The sequence below is a fragment of the Phasianus colchicus genome, chromosome 1 (assembly GCF_987193195.1).
Source record: "Phasianus colchicus chromosome 1, bPhaCol1.hap1.1, whole genome shotgun sequence".
NCBI classification, from domain to species: domain Eukaryota; kingdom Metazoa; phylum Chordata; class Aves; order Galliformes; family Phasianidae; genus Phasianus; species Phasianus colchicus.
In genome coordinates, this window is record NC_143436.1 from 15,519,521 (window position 1) to 15,539,333 (window position 19,813).

Consider the following 19,813-nt stretch of genomic DNA (forward strand, 5'->3'; position numbering starts at 1 on the left):
CTCCATTTCTATAAATATCTTTGCTCAATGTTCCTGTATTTACTATAAAGCTGTATGTAAGTAGAACCAAGCTCTACTAAGAGTTAAATGCAGTCCTATCTGCATCCTATCTGTAGGTCATTTGTCACTGTTGGCAGGTGGGAGATTTCAGGAGGTGCTTTGCATCTTGCAGTATTAAGTTGTTAGGTATTGCTATCAGCACTGCTCCCGTTAAGGTCCCAAGCGTATTTTAAGTAAACATAACTTTGCTCATTAGAAAGGATTTGCTTTCCGTTCATGATAATATAGTAGAAAATTTGTATCCAAAATTCAAACATAGAATCATGGGGTGGTAGAGGTTGGAAGGGGCCTCTGAGGTCATCTGGTCCAGATAGCCTAGATGAGGCCAGGAAGATCTCAGGGCGCTGCCTGGCTGAATTTGGGATGTCTCCCAGAGTGGAGACCCCACCAACTCTCTTGTTCCCAGTTCCAGTGTTTGACCACGTTTTTGCCTAATATCTAATAGGAATTTCCTGCGTGTCACTTGCCTCTGTCACCATATTTTCTTGCATTGGGAAGAGAAAATTGGATTGAGTTCTGCAGATGTAGTCCCACAAGCACCAAACAGAGGAAAATAATCACCTCTCTTGACCTTGCTATTGCAGCCCAGGAGGCTGTTGGCCTTCTTGGCTGCCAGGGCATGTTGCCGGCCAGTTTGATGTCCACCAGGAACCCCAGAGCTGTTTCTCAGCAGGCATAGCCCAGCCTACACTGCAGCAAAGAGTCAGTGCCTCCCAGGAGCACGACCGTGTTATAAACGTTATAATGTTCTGTACTAACAGACTGCCACACAGTATTGCAAAAAGCAATGTTAATATATCTAATCTCTATCAGTTATGGCTTTTAAAGGGCAAACTGCATTTTAAGGCAGAGCATGCACCTTGATTTTCACAGTGTCAGATTGTTTGTGGAACTAGATCAGGGCTTTCCCTGGTCCAGGCGCAGTACAGCACTTACAGTGTAAAAGCAACAGTGATCTTAGGTGCAGGAAATCACTACGTTTATCACACTGTTATCACTGAGAAAGCCTGAAGATGAATGGTAATACTGTACTTCAGAGAGAACTTTGACTTTCATAAAGGAAAGAGTATCTAAAAATGGAAATTTATTACTTCAGAGATTTTCTATTTTCCTGCAAAAAAATACCCCTGACTCCTGGGGTAAAATTTCCTGTGAATCACAAAATCTCTTCTCTCTGTGGATTAGAAGGATTGGGAGATCAGAACAAAAGCAGAGCCATTCCCTGGACTGAAGCGTGCCATTTCTTTGATGTAATATATATCTCTTGAAGGGCGTCTGCAAGCTAACAGCCTTGTTATTTAGGTTTTATATTTATTTGAATTACCACATTTACTGGAGCATTTGGAATCAAAGCAAGTGAAATACTGCATAGTCACTGCATTTTTTTAATGGCTTATGTTATGGCACGGAAGTGAGATTTTAGTGAACACGAGAACGTTTGTGGAAACTTTCCACCTTGGTTTAAATTTATATTTTCCATTGGTAATAAAACCAGTGAATTTTACAAGTATTTAAAAATACAAAGTGCTCCTGGGTTTGATTTTTATTAAAGACTGGAAAAATGAAATGGAAGCTTAAAACATATGAAAGTACTTTTTCTTTATTTCTTTTAATGTGAAAACTAACTGGCACTTTATGATCAGCTCTGGTATGATCTGTCTGTGGAGAAGTTTAAATGGGCAATGACAAATTCAGCACAGGAAATGGAAAGAATCACTGATGTATCATCTCATCCTAATTCCCATTTCAAATCTTTGAATTATGGCCACTGCACAAATCTGCACTGCAGAGAATCATTTATTTCTCCTACATAACCTAATAGAAATATCACAGGCTTTTTCTCATGTTCAGATTTAGATTCCATATGCTGCATCTGGCCTCATCTGCAGTCTTTGCTCATAGCTATCAAGTCACTAGTTTTCGGAACTGAGTAAAGCATGGGGAACCAAACTTCACAAGGTACATGAACTTACTGGTATGCAAAGTTATCCACTGATGTTGCAAAATAATCCCCAAGAGGAAGTAAAATGGAAAGAAATCATAGGAAGGACTTCAGAGACAGCTCCCACTTTCTTCCTGAAGTACAGATCTAATAAAAGTGAAGCAAACTGATGTCTAAGGTTGGCACTATCTCTTCTTGTTTGCAGAGTGGTAGCAGGGTTGTATACCTGTGACGCTGCAGGGAAGGGCCCAGCCTAACAACTCAAGATGCCCACCTAGCTCCTGAGTTTTCCATGGCTATGGAGGCATTCCCTCTCAAATGGGATAAGTTTTTTTCTTGCCAGCTTTGTCTATCCCAAAGTTAGTGTTTAATGTAGGTGATCTGCGTTCCTTCTATGCTCAGCAAAGAGCACAGCTGTGGCCAACCTTAGCATGACAATCCTTGACACCCACCTTGGGGTGAGATGAATAACCCTCTCAAAACATAAGCCTTCCTGCACTTCCCTTAGGTGCCCAGAAGACTTGTCAAAACAGGTGTCTGACTTCTTGATAACTACAGTGAGGTGAAACACATACTACCCTGATCGTTCGCTTTTGCAGTATAATAAAAGCAGAGACAGGAATCTTTGAAGGCCCCAAGCAAGGTTGTGTCGGCCTTAGTGCATGCATATAAGTTAAGCAGACAGTATCTCCTGGGGTCTTATTTTCAAAGACACCTGCTGACCGTGCAGGGAATTTAGGTACTTGCTTTAGGAAGATGGCTTCACTAGGTGCCTAACATTTAAATGCAAAGTGTCACTCCCTCAGGTGAGGCAGCTGGATTGCAGCTTCCATCACAAGACTCTGCCAGGGGCGGGGTGCTGGGTGTTTAGCCACAGTATGCAAGGAGCTCATATATATGTCAAAGTTACAGCTTGGAATGATGCCCTTTTGTGCAAGCACCATCTGGTATCAGAGAACCCAAATGGGTCCTGCCAGAAGATCCAGATCTGTAGCTCTATGGGGAGACTGGGACTCCATCTAGCTCCCCTCTAACTGAAAAATGCAGCAATTCTGTGCACCTGATGCCTGCTTGCCTACGTGTGTTCCCCTAAGCTCCAGCAACAAAGGAATGTCCCAAACACTTAACTCTTCTGCAAACAGTTGGGAGCTACAGATCTCTGTAAAATACCAACAGAACAGAGTACATTCCAGGATTCCTGATATGCTTTTCAGACAGTTGTCCCGTATCATCTTTGAAACTGAGGTATGCTGCTATTTCGCATCTGGACCTGTCCCACTTGTCTTCCTTCCCCCTATTTCTCCCATATTGCCCACCACTCTTTGCTTGGTGCAGAACCTCACATAGAGCAACTCACTGTGGCCATGGACTTGCTGTAGCTTTCGTGCTTGTTGCCTTGCTTTAATTCTCCAGTGACAGGAAGTTCTAATAGGTGAAACAGTCCAAAAAGCAATACAGTATCTTGCTTTGGACAAAGCTGTAAAACAAAATCCCACCTTTGTTTCTTTCTGGATATATCTTACCATGCTATGGTGCTCACTCTTACCAAAAAGAGGAGTACAACAAAAGGATTTACCAGAGATGGTAGGAATCACCTGAAAACATATATTGTGTTAAATATGTTTTTTCAAAATATAGGACACTGATAATGATCACTTGGAAGCAGCGGTAGTTCTTTCAGTTCTGCTTTCCCAACTCAGTGTCAGTGTAATACTCTGACTAGATAGATAGTTTAATCATCTTGGTATCTATGTGACAAATACATGTGTGTATAAGCACATAGAAAAATATTATTTGTAATGCAATAAGGTATTTGGTATTTCAAAATATATATATAATCATCTAAATTTTTATGTGAACATGGCCTAAAGGCATCCTTGCAGATCTTCATTAGTGTATGTGGTCATGATGCCCTCTGTTGACTTCAGCGTGTGCCTGCAGCTTTCCTCCTCCAGCTCCGAGTCAGAGCTGATTATTGCCAGAGTATGCTCCAGTTTATTTTTCTGACCCAAAATCACAGCATGGCTGAGGCTGGTAGGGCCCTCTGTGTCCCCCTGCCCAACCCCTGCCCCAGCAGGGTCACCCAGAGCAGGGTGCCCAGGGCCACAGCCAGGCAGCTTCTGAAGATCTCCAAGGAGAAGATCCACAGCCTCTGGGCAGCTGTGCCAGTGCTCAGCCACCCACACAGCACAGAAGTGCTGCCTGGTGTTCAGAAGGAACCTCCTGTGTCCCAGTTTGTGACCACAGCCTCTTGTCCTGGCACTGGAAAAGAGCCTGAAAAGAGCCTGGCTCCATCCTCTTTGGCCTCTCTCTTCAGGTATTTTTTGACATTGATGAGATCCCCCTGAGCCTCCTCTTCTCCAGGCTGAATAGTCCTAGCTTTCTCAGACTTTCTTATGTGAGGTGTTCCCATTTCTTGATGATCTTTGTAGCCCTTTGTTGGTCTCATTCCAGTATATCCACATATTTCTCACACCAGGGAGCTGACAACTGGACGTGGTACTCCAGCTGTGGCCTCAGCAGTATGGAGCACAGGGGAAGAATCACCTCCTTGGCCTGCTGGCTCATCGTTCAGGATACCATCATCCAGCTTTGCAGAAAGGCTGCATTTCACACATACTAATACAATACAAATCAGGAGTTATAAAATTGGGATGCAGTAAAAATCAGGAGCATACCCATACACCATAACTTCAGTACTGAAGAAAGAACTGTCACAGTGGAAGAAAGGTGAGGCAGAGTCATATTCCAGGAGCAACAAAAAGCATTGTGTCTTATAATGAACCTGACTTTAAAGGCGATGCACTAGGGATTTGATTTGTATTGTTATTTCTCGGGGATATGAAACTTCAGTAAACAATTTTAACATCTAAATTCTGTCAAAACCACCAGAAATGTTCAGGAAAGTGGTGCCAGCCACTATGAACCCAAGCAAAATGTCAGAGGAGAGTTTTTTACTGACAGGGTATTGAACTGCTGGAACAGGCTGTCCAGAGAGGTTGTGGATGCCTCATCCCTGGAGGTGTTTAAGGCCAGGCTGCATGGGGCCCTGGGCAATCTGATCTAATACCTGACCTGGTGGTTGCCAACCCTGCCTGTGGCAGGAGGATTGGAAAGTGATCCTTGATGTCCCTTCCAACACAAGCCATTCTATGGTTCCATGGTTCTATGAACACACGGGCAATGGGCAAGGATGCTCAGAGGCAACTGCCAGGCCCCATCCTCCTTCACCTCCCTGCTTTTCTCACCTATCAAGTTATATTCTGATGCTTTCTATATTTCTTCTGGCCCCTACACTCTTTCTGGACTCTGAAGGAATGGCCAAAGGATGCCCATCCCTTTGGTGACCCAAAAAAATTCACAGCACAAGGTGAACCTGCAGCTGTCCACTCCAGCTTCTCACCTTGCTCACTGCTTGCATTATGATGTGCGTGTGGCATTTTGACCTGCGCCTGCAAAAGAAGTGGATTTTCCCACAGACCTCCATGGTCTGCCAAGTGTGGGCTGCAAGGGGAGGTGGCTTTTGTAGTCCCGTGCATGGCCTGAGCCCCCTGTGCATGGGCAGGGAAGGCCATGGAGACATAAAATCTCTGGGATGGGAGCTGCCCGTGAGATGAAGCCGGATTGTGTCTTGCATTGTGTCCTTGCATTGTGTCTCATTGGTCTGCTCGTTAATGAGGATGGGGGGAGCAATGGGACCCCGACAAGCGCTGCTGACTGCAGGGTGCTTTCTCATTAGCTCCCTAAGAGATAGGGATTTACATGCTGAAAGATCAGATGTGTTCAGACCTCAGGGCCGATGGAGGGCAAGCAGAGAAATCCTCCTGCGCAAAGACAGAGGAGTTCTGCCCCCTGCTGGCAGCCCTTTGCTTTGAACCCGGTGCTTCTACACAGCGCTGCTATTTTCCACAGAACCAACTAGATGTTGTTAATAGGACGATTGCTCTTCTCCCCGTAGGTTGTTCTAAGTAACGTAAGTCCATAACCACGAAGCCTGGCATTTCTGAATACGACGCCTCCCCACCAGCAGACGTCCAAAGCACCGCCAAGCTGCCGCCTCCCGCGCGGCTCTGCCCTGCGCAGGCAATTACACAGCCGCTCGTGCCGCTCATTTGCATATCCCCGCCCACAAGCCAGAACCCCCGGCCGCGTTCTCCAGGCGGCCCCTCGCGGCTCCCGTACAGCCGCCCGTTCGCGGTGCGCCTGCGCGAGTCCGCGGAGTCCTTGGGGTGGCGGCGGGCGCGGGCTGGGCCGGCAGCAGGAGCAGCAGCAATGCAGCGCTGGGGCCGCGTCTCCTGCGCGCTCGCTCGGGTACGGCGCCGGCGGTGGCACCGCGGGGCGGGCGGGGAGGAACCGGAGGGCTCGGCCTCGGCTTGTGGCTTTGGCTTTGGCTTTGGCTTTCCTCACGCCACCCCTGCCGCTGGGCGGGCGGAGCGCTTGGGCTCGGCCGCGCTTCTCCGCTTTCACGCCGTGGCCTCGCCGCGGGGCCGCGTTCCGTGCGCGGCTCGGTGTTTGCTTTTCTTCGAGGTCGAGCTTCAGCTTTTAAAGCCGCGGCTTGTTCTCTTGTAGAGGAGCCATTTTGATCGAGTTCACCGCGGTCTCCAAGGAGTTTGTGCCGTGCCGCAGAGGAGCTACGCCGATCAAGGTGATTCACTGCGGGTAAAGCCGCTCAAGGAACGGAAAGCTGAGCGCCGGCCGCGGGTTGGCCCGGCGCTGCGGGCGGTACTGGGAGCGGCTGCTGCGGGCGGATGGAGACCGCTGTGTGCTGCTGTCTGAAGGGCGGTTGTGGGAGGTGGGGGTTGGCCTCTGCTCCCAGCCAACAGCGATAGGCGGGAGGGAACGGCCTCAGGCTGCTCCGCGGGAGGCTCAGGTTGGGTGTTAGGAGCAATTTCTTCTCGGGAAGAGTGATGAGGCCCTGCACAGCTGCCCATAGACCTGTGGGTGCCCCATCCCTGCAGGCGCTCAGGGCCGGGTTGGATGGGGCCCTGGGCAGCCTGAGCTGGTGGGGGGCAGCCAGCCCACGGCAGGAGCCTGGAACTGAATGGGCTTTGAGGTTCCTTACAACCTGAGCCACTTCTGTGTGAAACGCTTATTTGTCAGATTTACTGTCAAACTAAAGGCTTGAATAGAAGCTGAACTTTATAATGTAAGAACAGTGGCAGTAATTAATATTGCAGAGGAGGTTATGATTACTAGAAACAAATGAGGTACAAAGTTCATAGTATCTTCTGTGCCTAATTGATAGGGCTTGCACAGAAGTTTACCTCAGCCATATTTTCTGCAGTATAATGTAATAATCCTATAGTATGCACTGCTCTTATATCTTTTGTGTCAAACAGCAGAAGAAACTGCATTGTTAAAATGTTTAAATGAACTGTTCAGACATCTGAAGTCAAGGATTTTATAGCAGGAAGGATGGGTTGGATGCATCCTGGCTGTTTAATTTCATCTTACTTTTTTTTCCCTGTGAAGTTTAAAACTTTTCCTTTAATTGTAAAATACCTCTACACAATCTTTCCTTTTGTCTGGAAAGTCATTTTGTGAAGTGTAATTTCCCTAGTGTATTATAAACTGCATAGTTTTTAATAGCAATTTTTATTTTTTTTATTTTCCATTATTTGACATTTCCAAATATGAATAATTTCACGAACAAATTGGTCCTGTAGAGAAGTCTTAACTATTAAAAAAATAACTCTAACTTTCCCTGTTGCAGTTGATGCGGATGTCACAGTTATTGGTTCTGGTCCTGGAGGTTATGTTGCTGCAATCAAAGCAGCTCAGCTTGGGTTTAAGGTAAGAGGAGACCTTTTGAGACCTTTTGATCACTCTTCAACCACTCCACAACATAAAACATGCAGTGATTCTGTTGGGAGCGGGGGAGGTACCAAAGCAGTTCTCAGCTGATGTGATTTCCTAATGCCACTGGAGGAATTTGTTGGCTATCTGGGGGTTTAGAAGTGAAAATTAGCGTGCTGGTAAGTTTCACTTTCATTCATGAATGTGACATCAGCAGGATTGCTGTTTCTCCTGACTCCTTAACATAGGACTAATTTACTCTCCTGGCATTGCATCATTCTTTTCTGAAGTACTTCAGAATCTGAGAAGGCATTGCTGAGTGTACTTGTGTATGCTCTGTTGGCTGGTGCATCCCGGTGCCTCTGAAGTAAGACAGCAGGACTTCATGAAAAAGCCAAGGTGATGAGACCATCTGGCAAGGACAGGAGCTCCTGTTTACAAGAAAGAGTTCAGTGAAATGTTGGAGCAGGTCCAGATTGCATGTAGCCTTCGTCCTTAGAGATTTTCAGGGCTTGGCTTGTCAAGGCCTTGAGCTGCCTGAGACAGCTTTGATGCTAACTGTGTTTGGAGAAGGAAACTTGGCTGGATGGCTTCTAAAGAAGGTCTCTTCAGCCTCAATTTTTTGTAGTTCTTAGTGTTGTCCTTCACTGGTTATTCCTCCAACAGCTGGATTTCAGTGATGTCTCTGAGTATATTTTAGCCTGATGTGTAACAGAACCAAAATAGAATTTTTTGAGAGTCAGCAAAGTTTTACATCTGCCTTTGACCCTAGTACAGATAATTAAAATGTCAGACTTTTTTTTTGTCTTGATTTAATAAATATTCTTTCATACGTATGTGTATGTATATATGTCCATGTGTTGTCACTGGGCTATTAGGACCTGGAGAAAAGATGGTCACTGCTACAGATTTCAGCTGAGTTTTAGATGATCTGCCTTAACATTTCATATTTATTTCTTCTAAGATTTCTTTTTTTGGTAGCTGGAAGCCTGCTTTTCCTGGAGCAATGCTTTATTCAAGACCTTCATGTATTTGCCTAGCAATAGGTTATCATATAGCAGAAGGCTTAAAAAAAAAAAATTAAGTGCTTTGCTTTCTGCTTTTTTGTCCTGGCAAACAGCTTTTATTCCTTCTTTAGAGTTTGTTGGGCAGGCTTGCATGCATCACCTGTAGCACTAAAGAAACTTATGTTTATGCTGCTCCTAAGGAACATACCAAGATGCTTTTGTAAGACTGGCAAGTAGATAAATTCTGTAGTTATGACATCCATGGAATGACCTGAAGCTGCTCTATTGAGTTACGGAATTTGAACCTTCAGTTGTACTGCTGCTTCTACTAGCATAAGCCTTAAATCTTCGTATCACCACTACAGCACCTCGTGTTATTGCCAACAAGTTTCCTTGAGTGTTGGCTTTGGAACAACTTTGCTTGGCCTTGTCAGTGAAGTTAATCTAAAGTGGATGAGGCAAAGCCTTATCAGGTAAAGGTGAGAGCAGTCTAGTGCTGTTTGATCCACAGTGCAGCTGTTAAAGCTCTTGGATCATTTTGTGTTTGTGTGCTTAAAACAGGAAGAGGGGTAGATGGGGATCAGCTGATCTCCATGTGGTTTTTGATTTGATGTTGTGAGTCCTCTTTTTCATGGTACTGTCATTACTGCTTCCCACAAAAGCAGCAAGTTAAATGATGGCAGGCTTTCATCTGTGGAATCACTTCTCTGCAAAATTGTTTCCTTGGAGTGTAAACCAAGAGATTGTTATTTTGTGCATATGTTCTGTGCTCAGCAAAGAAGGAAGGGACATTTCTTTTTGCTGCTGTAAAAAGGTTACAATTCTCTCCCCTCTTTTTTTTCCTCAGACTGTCTGTGTAGAAAAAAATGAAACATTGGGTGGAACCTGTCTGAATGTTGGATGTATTCCTTCAAAGGTAATGGTGCATTGTTTATGATAACTTCAGTAAAAACAATAGCTCCTACATGCATCTCTTTAAAACCTCTACTTATCTTTTTCCAAGAGTGACATACTTTGTTTAAGAAAGTACCTTGCAACCAAATGATTTGCATGAATAAAAGTAATACAAAGGATTGCAATACTTATTAATTCAGTAGAAATGTTTTACTTACAAACTCTGTTGTGGGGTTTCCTAAATGAGAGGAAGAGGGATAAAAGCAGAGGTGTATGCAGATGCATCTTCTCTCCCGTGAGCTGGTAAGTCTGTGTGGTAACCACTAACTGAATACAGCATTTACATGCTATTTAAATACAGTTTAACGTGGTTTTGTCTTAAAGTCTGCTGCGTGGAATTCTCAATCCTTTCAAGTCTTTTACTTTCAGTATACATGTAGTTTTGTCTAGAAGTTGCACTTAGAGTAAAGGAATGATTCGTTGCTCTTATTCAGTTACTAGAGGTAGAGAATGTGAATCTAAATTATGGGGATAGAGACACCAATGAAAAATAAGTTTTTTGATGGGATGTGCTGTGCTCTGAAGATAACTGTCTCTGCCAACTGTAGGAAGGGCCTCATTGGTAGTAGCTCTTGTAATAGTCATGTAAGTTAAAAATAGTGTTCTTACTGCCTCCACTCACTTGGAAAGTGAGGCTGGTGGGGCTTGTGTGGAGTAGTGCCAGTGGGGAGAGAAAAGGGTGTGTGCCCCGAAAGAAAGGAGAAATAAGAAATAAGAAATTCCTGAGTACCAAATGTTGGATGTTGTCAATTGTGCTTTAAGCAACTTTGAAACAAGAGCTTTGTAAGAACAGTGCTGTTGCTGGATGAAGTATTCCTCATTAACACTCAGCAGGTGAAGGAAGGTTATGGTAATCAGCTTTGTGCTGCCTATAGTAACAGACAGCTTTTTTATGAAGGTTCCTCCTAACAATATTGCATTTCTAATCTGTTTGCTGTTAGAGGTTCTGTTAGCAGCCTAGGAGAAAACAGTGTAGAATTGAGAAAGAGTACAAAGTTCTGAAAAATAATGTATCACTTTGCCTAGACATTTCAGTAAAGTATCTGATGAAACTCAGAATTTATACTGAAGAAAAATTCAAAAATGAGTTGTAGATCAGCACAGCATGACTGTGCAAGTTTAGCACTCTGCTGGTATGTATAGAAGTGACTTTTCTTCTTGAATCTTTGATTATTTTTATTCCATTGAAGTTCTTTTGAAAACAGTTCTGAATCCACGGCTAAACCTGAATGCTATTCAGAATTTTTTCCAGTGGCAGTAAACTTCTTATGGAGTGGTTATGTAGGGTACATATGCTGAAGCAATAACAAATATTCAGATATTTCTTTCCAAAGAAGCCACTCAAAATACATTGAACGTGGATCTCTTTTTTCCTTGGTAGTTGCTGAAGTCCTTTGCAGGGGCTGTATCTTTGGTTAATGTTTTGGGTTATCACAGATTCAGGGCTGTGACAGATAAAATGGGCAGATAAATTTGAGGGTGAAAGTTGGTTATTCTTATTGACAAAAATGAAATTATCTTGGTCCAGCAATATTAGTTTGATTTAAGTGTGTGTGTATAAGACAAGATATGTCAAAGTAGTCTTTGAATGTATTGTGCTCTCTTCAGTATTCAATCTGTGCATGCTGTAGAAGGATGTTGACGGTTTCATGGTTGCAATGATGATTGTAGTAAGAAGTGTAATCTTTTCTTCCCAAGATTCCTTCTTATATTGCAGTTTCTAATCAAATTACAGTTTGGAGATCCTGTATTTCAAGCTGCTCATCTTTAAATGCACTTTAGAAAGGAACTGTTCTAATTTTGAATGGTGATAATCCTGTGATCTGAACTGGCTCTAAACCATCTAGTTTGAGCTCTGCCAGCTGTACAGTTGTAATGATTTCAGCTCAACTCAGCTACACAACTTAACTGATGTTTACACAGGCTAAAATTTAACAGTGATTTCAGTATAGATTTTCTCCTCTTCCAGCTTTTCTGTATCCTCCTGGTATTTTTGTTGACAAATTTTCTGAGTTAATGAAGAAGTTCTACTGAGTCATAGCCATCTACTGTTTTCCTTTGCTTAAAGTCTGTTCCTACCTCTTTATTCTCAACGGTATCGTTTCCAGTTTCTCTAGTGAAAAGGGCAAAAAGTGTAGGAGTGATCTTTAACTACTTTCTGCATGTAATTGGTATGTTTGAAATACACCTTTTAAAATACAAATGTCAGATTTATTAGAGGTTGTTTTCTAAATAACTTCATTTTTTTAATATTCTGGTAAAAAAAAAAAAATCCAATTGCATCTGTGTGTCTCAATTTACATTTTTGGATGTATGTTTTAGGCCTTGCTGAACAACTCACATCTGTATCATTTGGCCCATGGGAAAGACTTTGCTAGCAGAGGAATTGAAAGTGAGTGTGCAGAGCAACTTGTCGGTGCCTGTGGAAATAAATGGTTTCCATCAAGAAACTAATGTTAATGGTTCAGGTCTGACTACTATAACTGTAGGAAAGTTGGTCATAAAGCTTCACTGACTTGCAACCAGTATCCTTTCTCTACCAGCTAGAGATTTAGGAATGCGATTACTGGCTGGAGAAGTTACACTTGAAAAGAACAATGCTGCTTTGTAACATACCAATTGTTAAACATAACCTTCAGTGTTTAATGGGGCGTTTGGGGCATCTCCCTGTCAGAGCTGTTTGCTGTAGGTTAGTTCCTATCAATAAAAGTGGAATGCTCCTTGAAGCTTTTTAATTTCAGTTACAGGAATCCGCTTGAATCTGGAGAAGATGATGGAACAGAAGAGCGGAGCAGTGAAGGCCTTAACAGGTGGAATTGCTCATTTATTTAAACAAAACAAGGTCAGTTTGGATTATTTACTGAAGTAAATGTATTTTTTTTTCTCACTTATGTTGCTTTTTGCATTCTCACATTCTTGCCACGTAAACCTATTTGATCAAGGGATTTGGCAAGGGCAGACTGAATGCTTCACTTCTAAGATATTTTAAATGAACAGATTGTTCTTGGGTCTACTTAAAAGAACAGTGCTGACTTTGTGATTTGTTCTGGATGCTAATGCAGAAGTTTGCATTAGCAGCTTCTCTCTGGTGAGATTCATATTAAGTCAACTCAATGATCTTTAAGGTCTTTTTCAACCTGAGTGATTCTATGATTCTAAGTGTAGCATAATTTATGTAAATAATTTGAACTCTAACCTACTGTGTTCTTGGTTATTAAAGGTTGTACACGTATCTGGGTTTGGGAAAATAACTGGCAAAAACCAAGTCACTGCAACCAAAGATGATGGCAGCACACAAGTTATCAATACAAAGAACATACTCATAGCTACAGGCTCAGAAGTTGCTCCCTTTCCTGGAATCACTGTACGTATTTGAAATCTTGGTGCTACTTTCTTTCAGTGTGAAATAACTGCATAATTTAATGTATAATACTTTTGCATCAGTTTGGAATTCATCTTCTGTTCTACGTATGATGTATAAAAGAGATTGTAAACTTCCCTTTATTGCTTTCTTTGCTGTTAGATTGATGAAGACAATATTGTGTCATCCACTGGTGCTTTATCCCTGAAAAAAGTCCCTGAGAAGATGGTCGTCATTGGTGCAGGAGTCATTGGTGTGGAACTGGTAAGAGAATATTTAAACCTCTTAGTCCTTTGTTTATAAGGTAACAGTTATTTTTTTCACTGTATTTGATGTTGTTGCTGTGATTTAGTGTTGAAATCTCACCCTTAATGGCATGCTAGTTGTTTTTGTTGTTGTTTTTAGCTTAGAAGCTAGGAGGTGTTTGGGTCAGTGTTCTTGCAGCTGGTTAGCTAAGTGGAGAAATTAGAGGGCAATGCATTGTGTAGTTTTGGGTTTGGTTTTTTGTTTAACTTCCACTGAAGTTTGTTCTGTATATAGATAATAGAACTTCCTCTTCTAATGTAAATAAACTTGAAGCCATGCTTAACACCTGCATGTAACAGTTAATCCCCAAAATATTTTGTGATACAATTGCAAGCTCTGTGTCTAATAACAGAAGGAGTGAAGACTTTCTGTTCTGTCTAGGTCTGAAGGACTGAGTCCTTTTGCCTCATATCTGCACAGTATAAGAACATGTATTTGCTGGTCTGCAACTGCCTGAAAATCTGCAGACCTGCTTAGTGGTTGCCTTAGCTGCCAATGGTCAGCTGCCTGCTGGCCATTGAGCAGGGCAAGAGTAAGTGAAGATAAATGCTATTGAGATGGGTGTGGGTAACTTTTGAGGTAAATGGGATGTACGTGGTTTTAGGGAAGGTGATGATAGTGGTTATGGCTGTAAATAAATGCAAAAGCAGCAGTAGTTATATTCTGTTGCACAACATTTCTATAATTCGTTATTGTTTTGCTTTAGTTTGGTATTAGGGCACCACACAATTCTTATTTTCTGAGCTATGTTCCAATTAATTTGATTTTTAATTTTTCTATGCCTGTAGCCTAAAATATACCTAATTGCTCGTTTTCTTAACTATTTATTTAAAAGCTTAATTCCATAAGTTAAATCACTAAAGCATAAGGTACGCAAACAAGCAGTGATAAATCCATCTTTTCACTAAGGCTGTTGGGAACAGACATGTTATATCCTACACTGTAATGGTTTTTAAATGTTGATCAGTTTGCTGTTATCTGTTGTCCCTCTTTTGCAGTTTCCAGTCTCAGTGGTAAATATTGCAGTAAAGAAACCTGAAATTTTCCTTCAAAAAACTTTTCCTTTTAATATATTGCTGTGACCACAGGGTTCAGTTTGGCAGCGCCTCGGTGCGGATGTGACGGCTGTCGAGTTCATGGGCCATGTTGGTGGAATGGGAATTGACATGGAGATCTCTAAAAACTTCCAACGTATTCTTCAGAAGCAGGGACTGAAGTTTAAGCTAAACACCAAAGTTACAGGTGCTACCAAGAAACCAGATGGGAAAATTGATGTAGCGTAAGTATTTAACATAAAACCAATGGGACAGAGGTTGTATTTGTCCCACTCAGTCCTTCAAACCTATTTTAAAATATTCTGATATTATTATTGAAACGGGAAGAAATGAAACTTAATTCTTCAGTGAAGTTTAATTTTTATCCTGTATTGTAACTTAGTGTGTTCATAACTTTGGCTTTATTGAAATCAAACTTGCTTCTACAGGGGAGGTTCCATTAGCTTGGGTTGGTGTGCTAGTGTAAAACCAGTGTTTTTTTAGTGAGAAACCTAAATTGTGCTGTTTGTAGAAGTTCTTTGCTTTTGGTAAATTAACATAAATGTGATTATTCATATCGTTATTAGTACTTTGGTGCTTATTGGGAGAGTTATGTTCTTTCTTCCCTGTCCCTAAATAAGCATGGTAAAGATTGATTACTTCTAATTAGAAATAAATGAAGCTGTCACAGACTGTTTTTTAATGGCCAGATTTAAGTGAACAACTAATAATGAAAAATATAAAGCAAATTTTCCTTGTAAATGTCCATACCTATGTGCTGCTGCTTTTCTTGTCAACATATTCTCTGTGCAGACTGGTAGCATAAGCTGTAGCTTGAGTTGTAAGAAAATGTGTAGTAAGCTTAAATGCCTTTTTCATTGGAATCTCAGTACAAGGAATTGTATCTGCTGTATGTCCATAGCTCAGGGTAGTCTGTCCTCTACCACTGGAGAAGTCCTAGATTTGGGCCTCTGTGAACTGCTATACTGATACTGCCTAGATTTCTCCTATAGTCTCTCTCTGCTTAGAGTTTCATTTTGGTTCAGGAGTATGCTTTTGAAGCATGTTTCCTAATTAATCCTGCTTTTAGCATTCTTTGGTTCGTTCTTGCACTCAGAATGCAAACTGAACTTGTTCTAGATGCACTTTATGCAAGGCAAGTGCTAACAGTTCTGGCCAGAAGAAAGTTTGCTCACAGTGCATGACTCTGCCTCACTCCGAAATATAAGTATCTTGGATGTTGTGTACCCAGCACCGATTGTTTTGCTGTACAGATTTGCTCCTGGCAGGTCATGCTACTTGTTAACAAATGCATAACCTGGATTTTTGCATCTAGGAGTTGTTAACAAATGTAGTGAAAATTGTTGGCCCTTGCTTCCTCTCCTATTCATCAAGTCTTGCAAGGAAGAAGTGGGGATAGACCAGAGGCAAGTGTTGGGATGCCAGGTTCAGCCAGTAGGTCACCATCTGGATCATATTAATCACTACTCAACGAAATGCAGTACTGCAGGTTTACAGCTTAGCATTCTTCTTGTTTTTCTGTAGTGTTGAAGCTGCTGCTGGTGGAAAGGCAGAAGTCATAACTTGTGATGTGCTCCTGGTGTGCATCGGTAGGCGTCCGTTCACAAAAAATCTAGGACTTGAAGACATTGGAATTGAACTTGATAAGAGAGGGAGAATCCCAGTCAATAACAGATTCCAAACCAAAATTCCAAAGTAAGTAATATTTAATATTTTTTTACTTTCCTTAAAGCAGGACTCTTATTTTTAAAAGTTTAACTTAAGATACTTTTAAAATTGCTTAATATAGCTTTTTTTCTGGAAGAACAACTCCATTTATGTTTATTTCAGCAATTGAGGATTTTTAATCAATTTTTTAAAGTTCTATAATTTGAAAGTCAGGATGTGCTGGCAGTGGTTCTTGAGGTGTGCTCGTTCAGTGGAAACTGTATCTATAGTTCCAGATTTCTTCTGCACATTAGTAGTTTAATCTGATTTTGCAGAAAAATCCAGTCATGTTTTGAACTATTATATGTGTTAGCTGAGGTGTGCTAGTACATTTTTAAACAGTATCTAATTCTGTTTCATTGATCTGATAGCATCTATGCTATTGGTGATGTAGTTGCTGGACCTATGCTGGCCCACAAAGCTGAGGATGAAGGCATTCTGTGTGTTGAAGGGATGGCTGGAGGTGCTGTTCACATTGATTATAACTGCGTGCCCTCTGTCATATACACTCACCCTGAAGTGGCCTGGGTTGGCAAATCAGAAGAACAGCTGAAAGAAGAGGTACTGTTTTCTTCCTGAACAAAACTGTTTTTCTGTCTTGGATGTGGTTTCATAGTGTGATAATGGCTGTTGCTTTATCTAGCTACTTCTCATGGGAGAATTTATCTGTCTGAATTTATTGCGTAGCATGTATGGCTGAATTTGCATGCTATTCTCACAAAGGATCACAGTCCTCTCTAATAACTTCTGTTTTGTGAAGTTAATTCCATTTCTGTGCCATTTTTTGATCCCTCTTTATACCTGTTATTTTCATATGTTGTTCTGTGCATGTCGTGTGCCTTCTAGTTTTGTATCAGACCTATTTTTATCATTATCCAACCGGCTGCATCATTCCTGTTGAGCTTTCTGATCATTAACTCAGTGTCAGTAACAAGTATCTGTTTTGTAGGGAGTAGAGTACAAAATTGGGAAATTTCCATTTGCTGCAAACAGTAGAGCAAAGACAAATGCTGACACAGATGGCATGGTGAAGATACTTAGTCAGAAGTCAACAGACAGGATGTTGGGTGCACACATCTTAGGCGCAGTAAGTACTGTAAAGTGTGTTGCTACTTGGTAGCTTTAAGGGTGGTTCATTGTGTCACGTGGTGCTTGTAAAAAGGAAGATTTGTCTTACAAAATTGCATGGATTTACTGATTTTTCTCTTCTACAACCCTCCTGCTCACATCCCTGCTTCACTGTTTTTTTGGCAATGGACACAGCTTTTTCTTTCTACTTTTCTATTCCCTGAAAAGGCAAGGGCTATTCAGTCTCTTACAGTTTCATCTTTATGAATATTGCCAGATATTTAAGAGAACAGCAGAAACTGACTCAAGTTCTGGAAGTTGGAGTAGCTGAACAGATTGGGGTTTTCTTCCCTGCTTTTCTTTTTTCTCTGGTTTTCTCTACTTCTGCAGAGTTGGCAGCCTTGTGCTGCAGTCACCGAGTCTGGACTCAGTCACTGATGAAAGAAAAGACTAAAGAAAGCACAGCTCAGCTTTATCACTGTGAGCCAGGCAGTAATTTTAATCAGTAAATGGAAGGGGCTGGCGAGAAATCTTAAGGTTGTGTATCTTAATTCTGAAAATATAATTACTTATTCACTGTTTTATTTTCAACTATCCAGATATTTTTCTCTGGCTGAGTCCCTTCAAATACGACTATTATTTAATGAAAATGAGGCTGCAGATATAGTAGTGTACTTCAGTTTATCTGGTTATCTGATTAATTTTCTAGGAAGGCATTAAAGAGCATTAAAGTTTTGGGGGTTTTTTGGTTGTTTTTTCTTTCCCTGCAGTGATAATGTACAGTACCTTGGATCAGAACATAGGTAGTATCTGACTGCTCCCATGTGGAACAAAGCCCAGATTTTTACATAAACCTCAGCAGTGAGAGAGCAAATACTCTGTTGTAGCATTATGTTCAATTTTAAACTCAGCTTAGCTTAGCCACCAGATTGACAAAGTTCTTAGGACTGACACAAGAGCACAGCTGAAGCACGTCATAGTATGGTTTTCTTTTTAGCAAAAGATGCTTATTTACAAGCTGGGTATTTCTTAATCAGCAATTCAGAAGCAAGACTATTGCATGAAGATCTGTTCTAATTACAAACGTTAAACTGCAGGGTGCTGGTGAAATGGTTAACGAAGCAGCCCTTGCTATGGAGTACGGAGCATCGTGTGAAGATGTAGCCAGAGTTTGCCATGCCCATCCAGTAAGTCTTCCTAAAGCAATTGTTGAACACAGGGGTTGCACAGACTTGCTGTGACTACATGTAGATATTAATGATTTGTACCTTCTGGTTTGTTCTCTGCAGACGGTGTCAGAAGCCTTCAGGGAAGCTAACCTAGCAGCATCTTTTGGCAAAGCTATCAACTTCTGAAGTGAAAGAGCAGTTCTTTGAACATCTGTAGTACGTCTGAAAACAGACTGCGAGCCCTTGTGGAAGGCGAGTTTGAGGACTTTAGGATGGAATTAAATGAATCTTTTCACTTTAGACATCAGATATTTAAACAAGTAGAGTTTGGAACAAGTGGAATTATCCAGTCTCTGTAAATTAAATAGTTAATATTCCATGTTTATTTACATCATGAATGTTGCAGAAAAACAGCCTGACAGAACTCTTTCGTTCAAAACCAAATATTTTGCTGCTGCATGGGATGATCAGGTGTGCTGGTCTCAGCTCTGTACAGGTGTCCAGCATACCTGGTGTGTTCTTATTTGAAGTAGTGATAGACTAAAGCAGTTGAATGCTGGCACTTAACATGCCACTGGCACTTAATGCCACTGTCACTTCCGCACAAAAATATATTTCCTTGTGAAAGGATTAACTAAGTATTTAACCTACTTACATATGAGTACCAGAGTTAGTTTTGATCTAGTAATGTTAGGATTTGGGGAAAGGAGGGACTTGTGTAAATTGATTAATACTATGTTGACTTTTTTTAAGATAAAATCACTCTATGTGTGATTCTCCACACATCATGTTTTCATATTGAAAACTCACTGGGGAAAAAATCAAGTGCTGACGGGGAAATGAAAGACTGAAGGAAAACTGCTCTTACTGTTATTTAACTTCCTGTTTGTAAAGCTTCCATTGTCCAACTCTCTTTGACCTTGAAATGATAAAACTGGGCAGTGAAGCCTCGCTTGCTGTTAAGTGTGATGATGTGAGGGTTATTCCGCACCTTCCACACGTAAGGGCTGCAGTGTCAGCTCTCCATACAGTTCAGACATACTTCTTTCTCTCCTGTTTTCTATTTTGTGCTCTCTTTGTGTCTCTTCTGTTTCGAGAGAGCTTAATAAATATTTAATGTTGCCGGAGGATCGTCTTGGGTTTTATTTACTGACTTGTTAGTGTCCAGGTTGGTGGATAGCAGAAGACTCGCAAACAAATACCAGGTAAAGGGAACGTGCCCAATGCCAGTAGCTCTCTTGTTTTGCAGGATGCCACTTCATTTTATTAGAATCTCTGCCTTGAAGAGAATCTTAGTGTGTGCTAGTATTGTCCTTTTTCATTGTGTCAGTGGCTCGACGGGTGGAAGGAGAATTGTTTTAAACTAAAAGAGGAAAGATATAGATAGG

At 41.5% G+C, this 19,813-nt stretch overlaps 1 protein-coding gene across 1 annotated transcript; it reads left to right on the forward strand.

Annotated features, from left to right (window-relative positions):
• The first annotated feature begins 6,156 nt into the window (after positions 1–6,156).
• On the forward strand, positions 6,157–19,552 carry DLD (dihydrolipoamide dehydrogenase). The gene is made up of 14 exons (XM_031599790.2): positions 6,157–6,313; positions 6,572–6,647; positions 7,716–7,795; positions 9,653–9,721; positions 12,082–12,151; positions 12,501–12,601; positions 12,980–13,123; positions 13,283–13,384; positions 14,515–14,705; positions 16,006–16,176; positions 16,560–16,749; positions 17,138–17,275; positions 18,354–18,443; positions 18,546–19,552. Exons 1-14 carry the CDS (start codon positions 6,275–6,277, stop codon positions 18,609–18,611), a joined length of 1,527 nt encoding a protein of 508 aa, XP_031455650.1. The 5' UTR covers positions 6,157–6,274; the 3' UTR covers positions 18,612–19,552.
• The last annotated feature ends 261 nt before the right edge of the window (positions 19,553–19,813 follow it).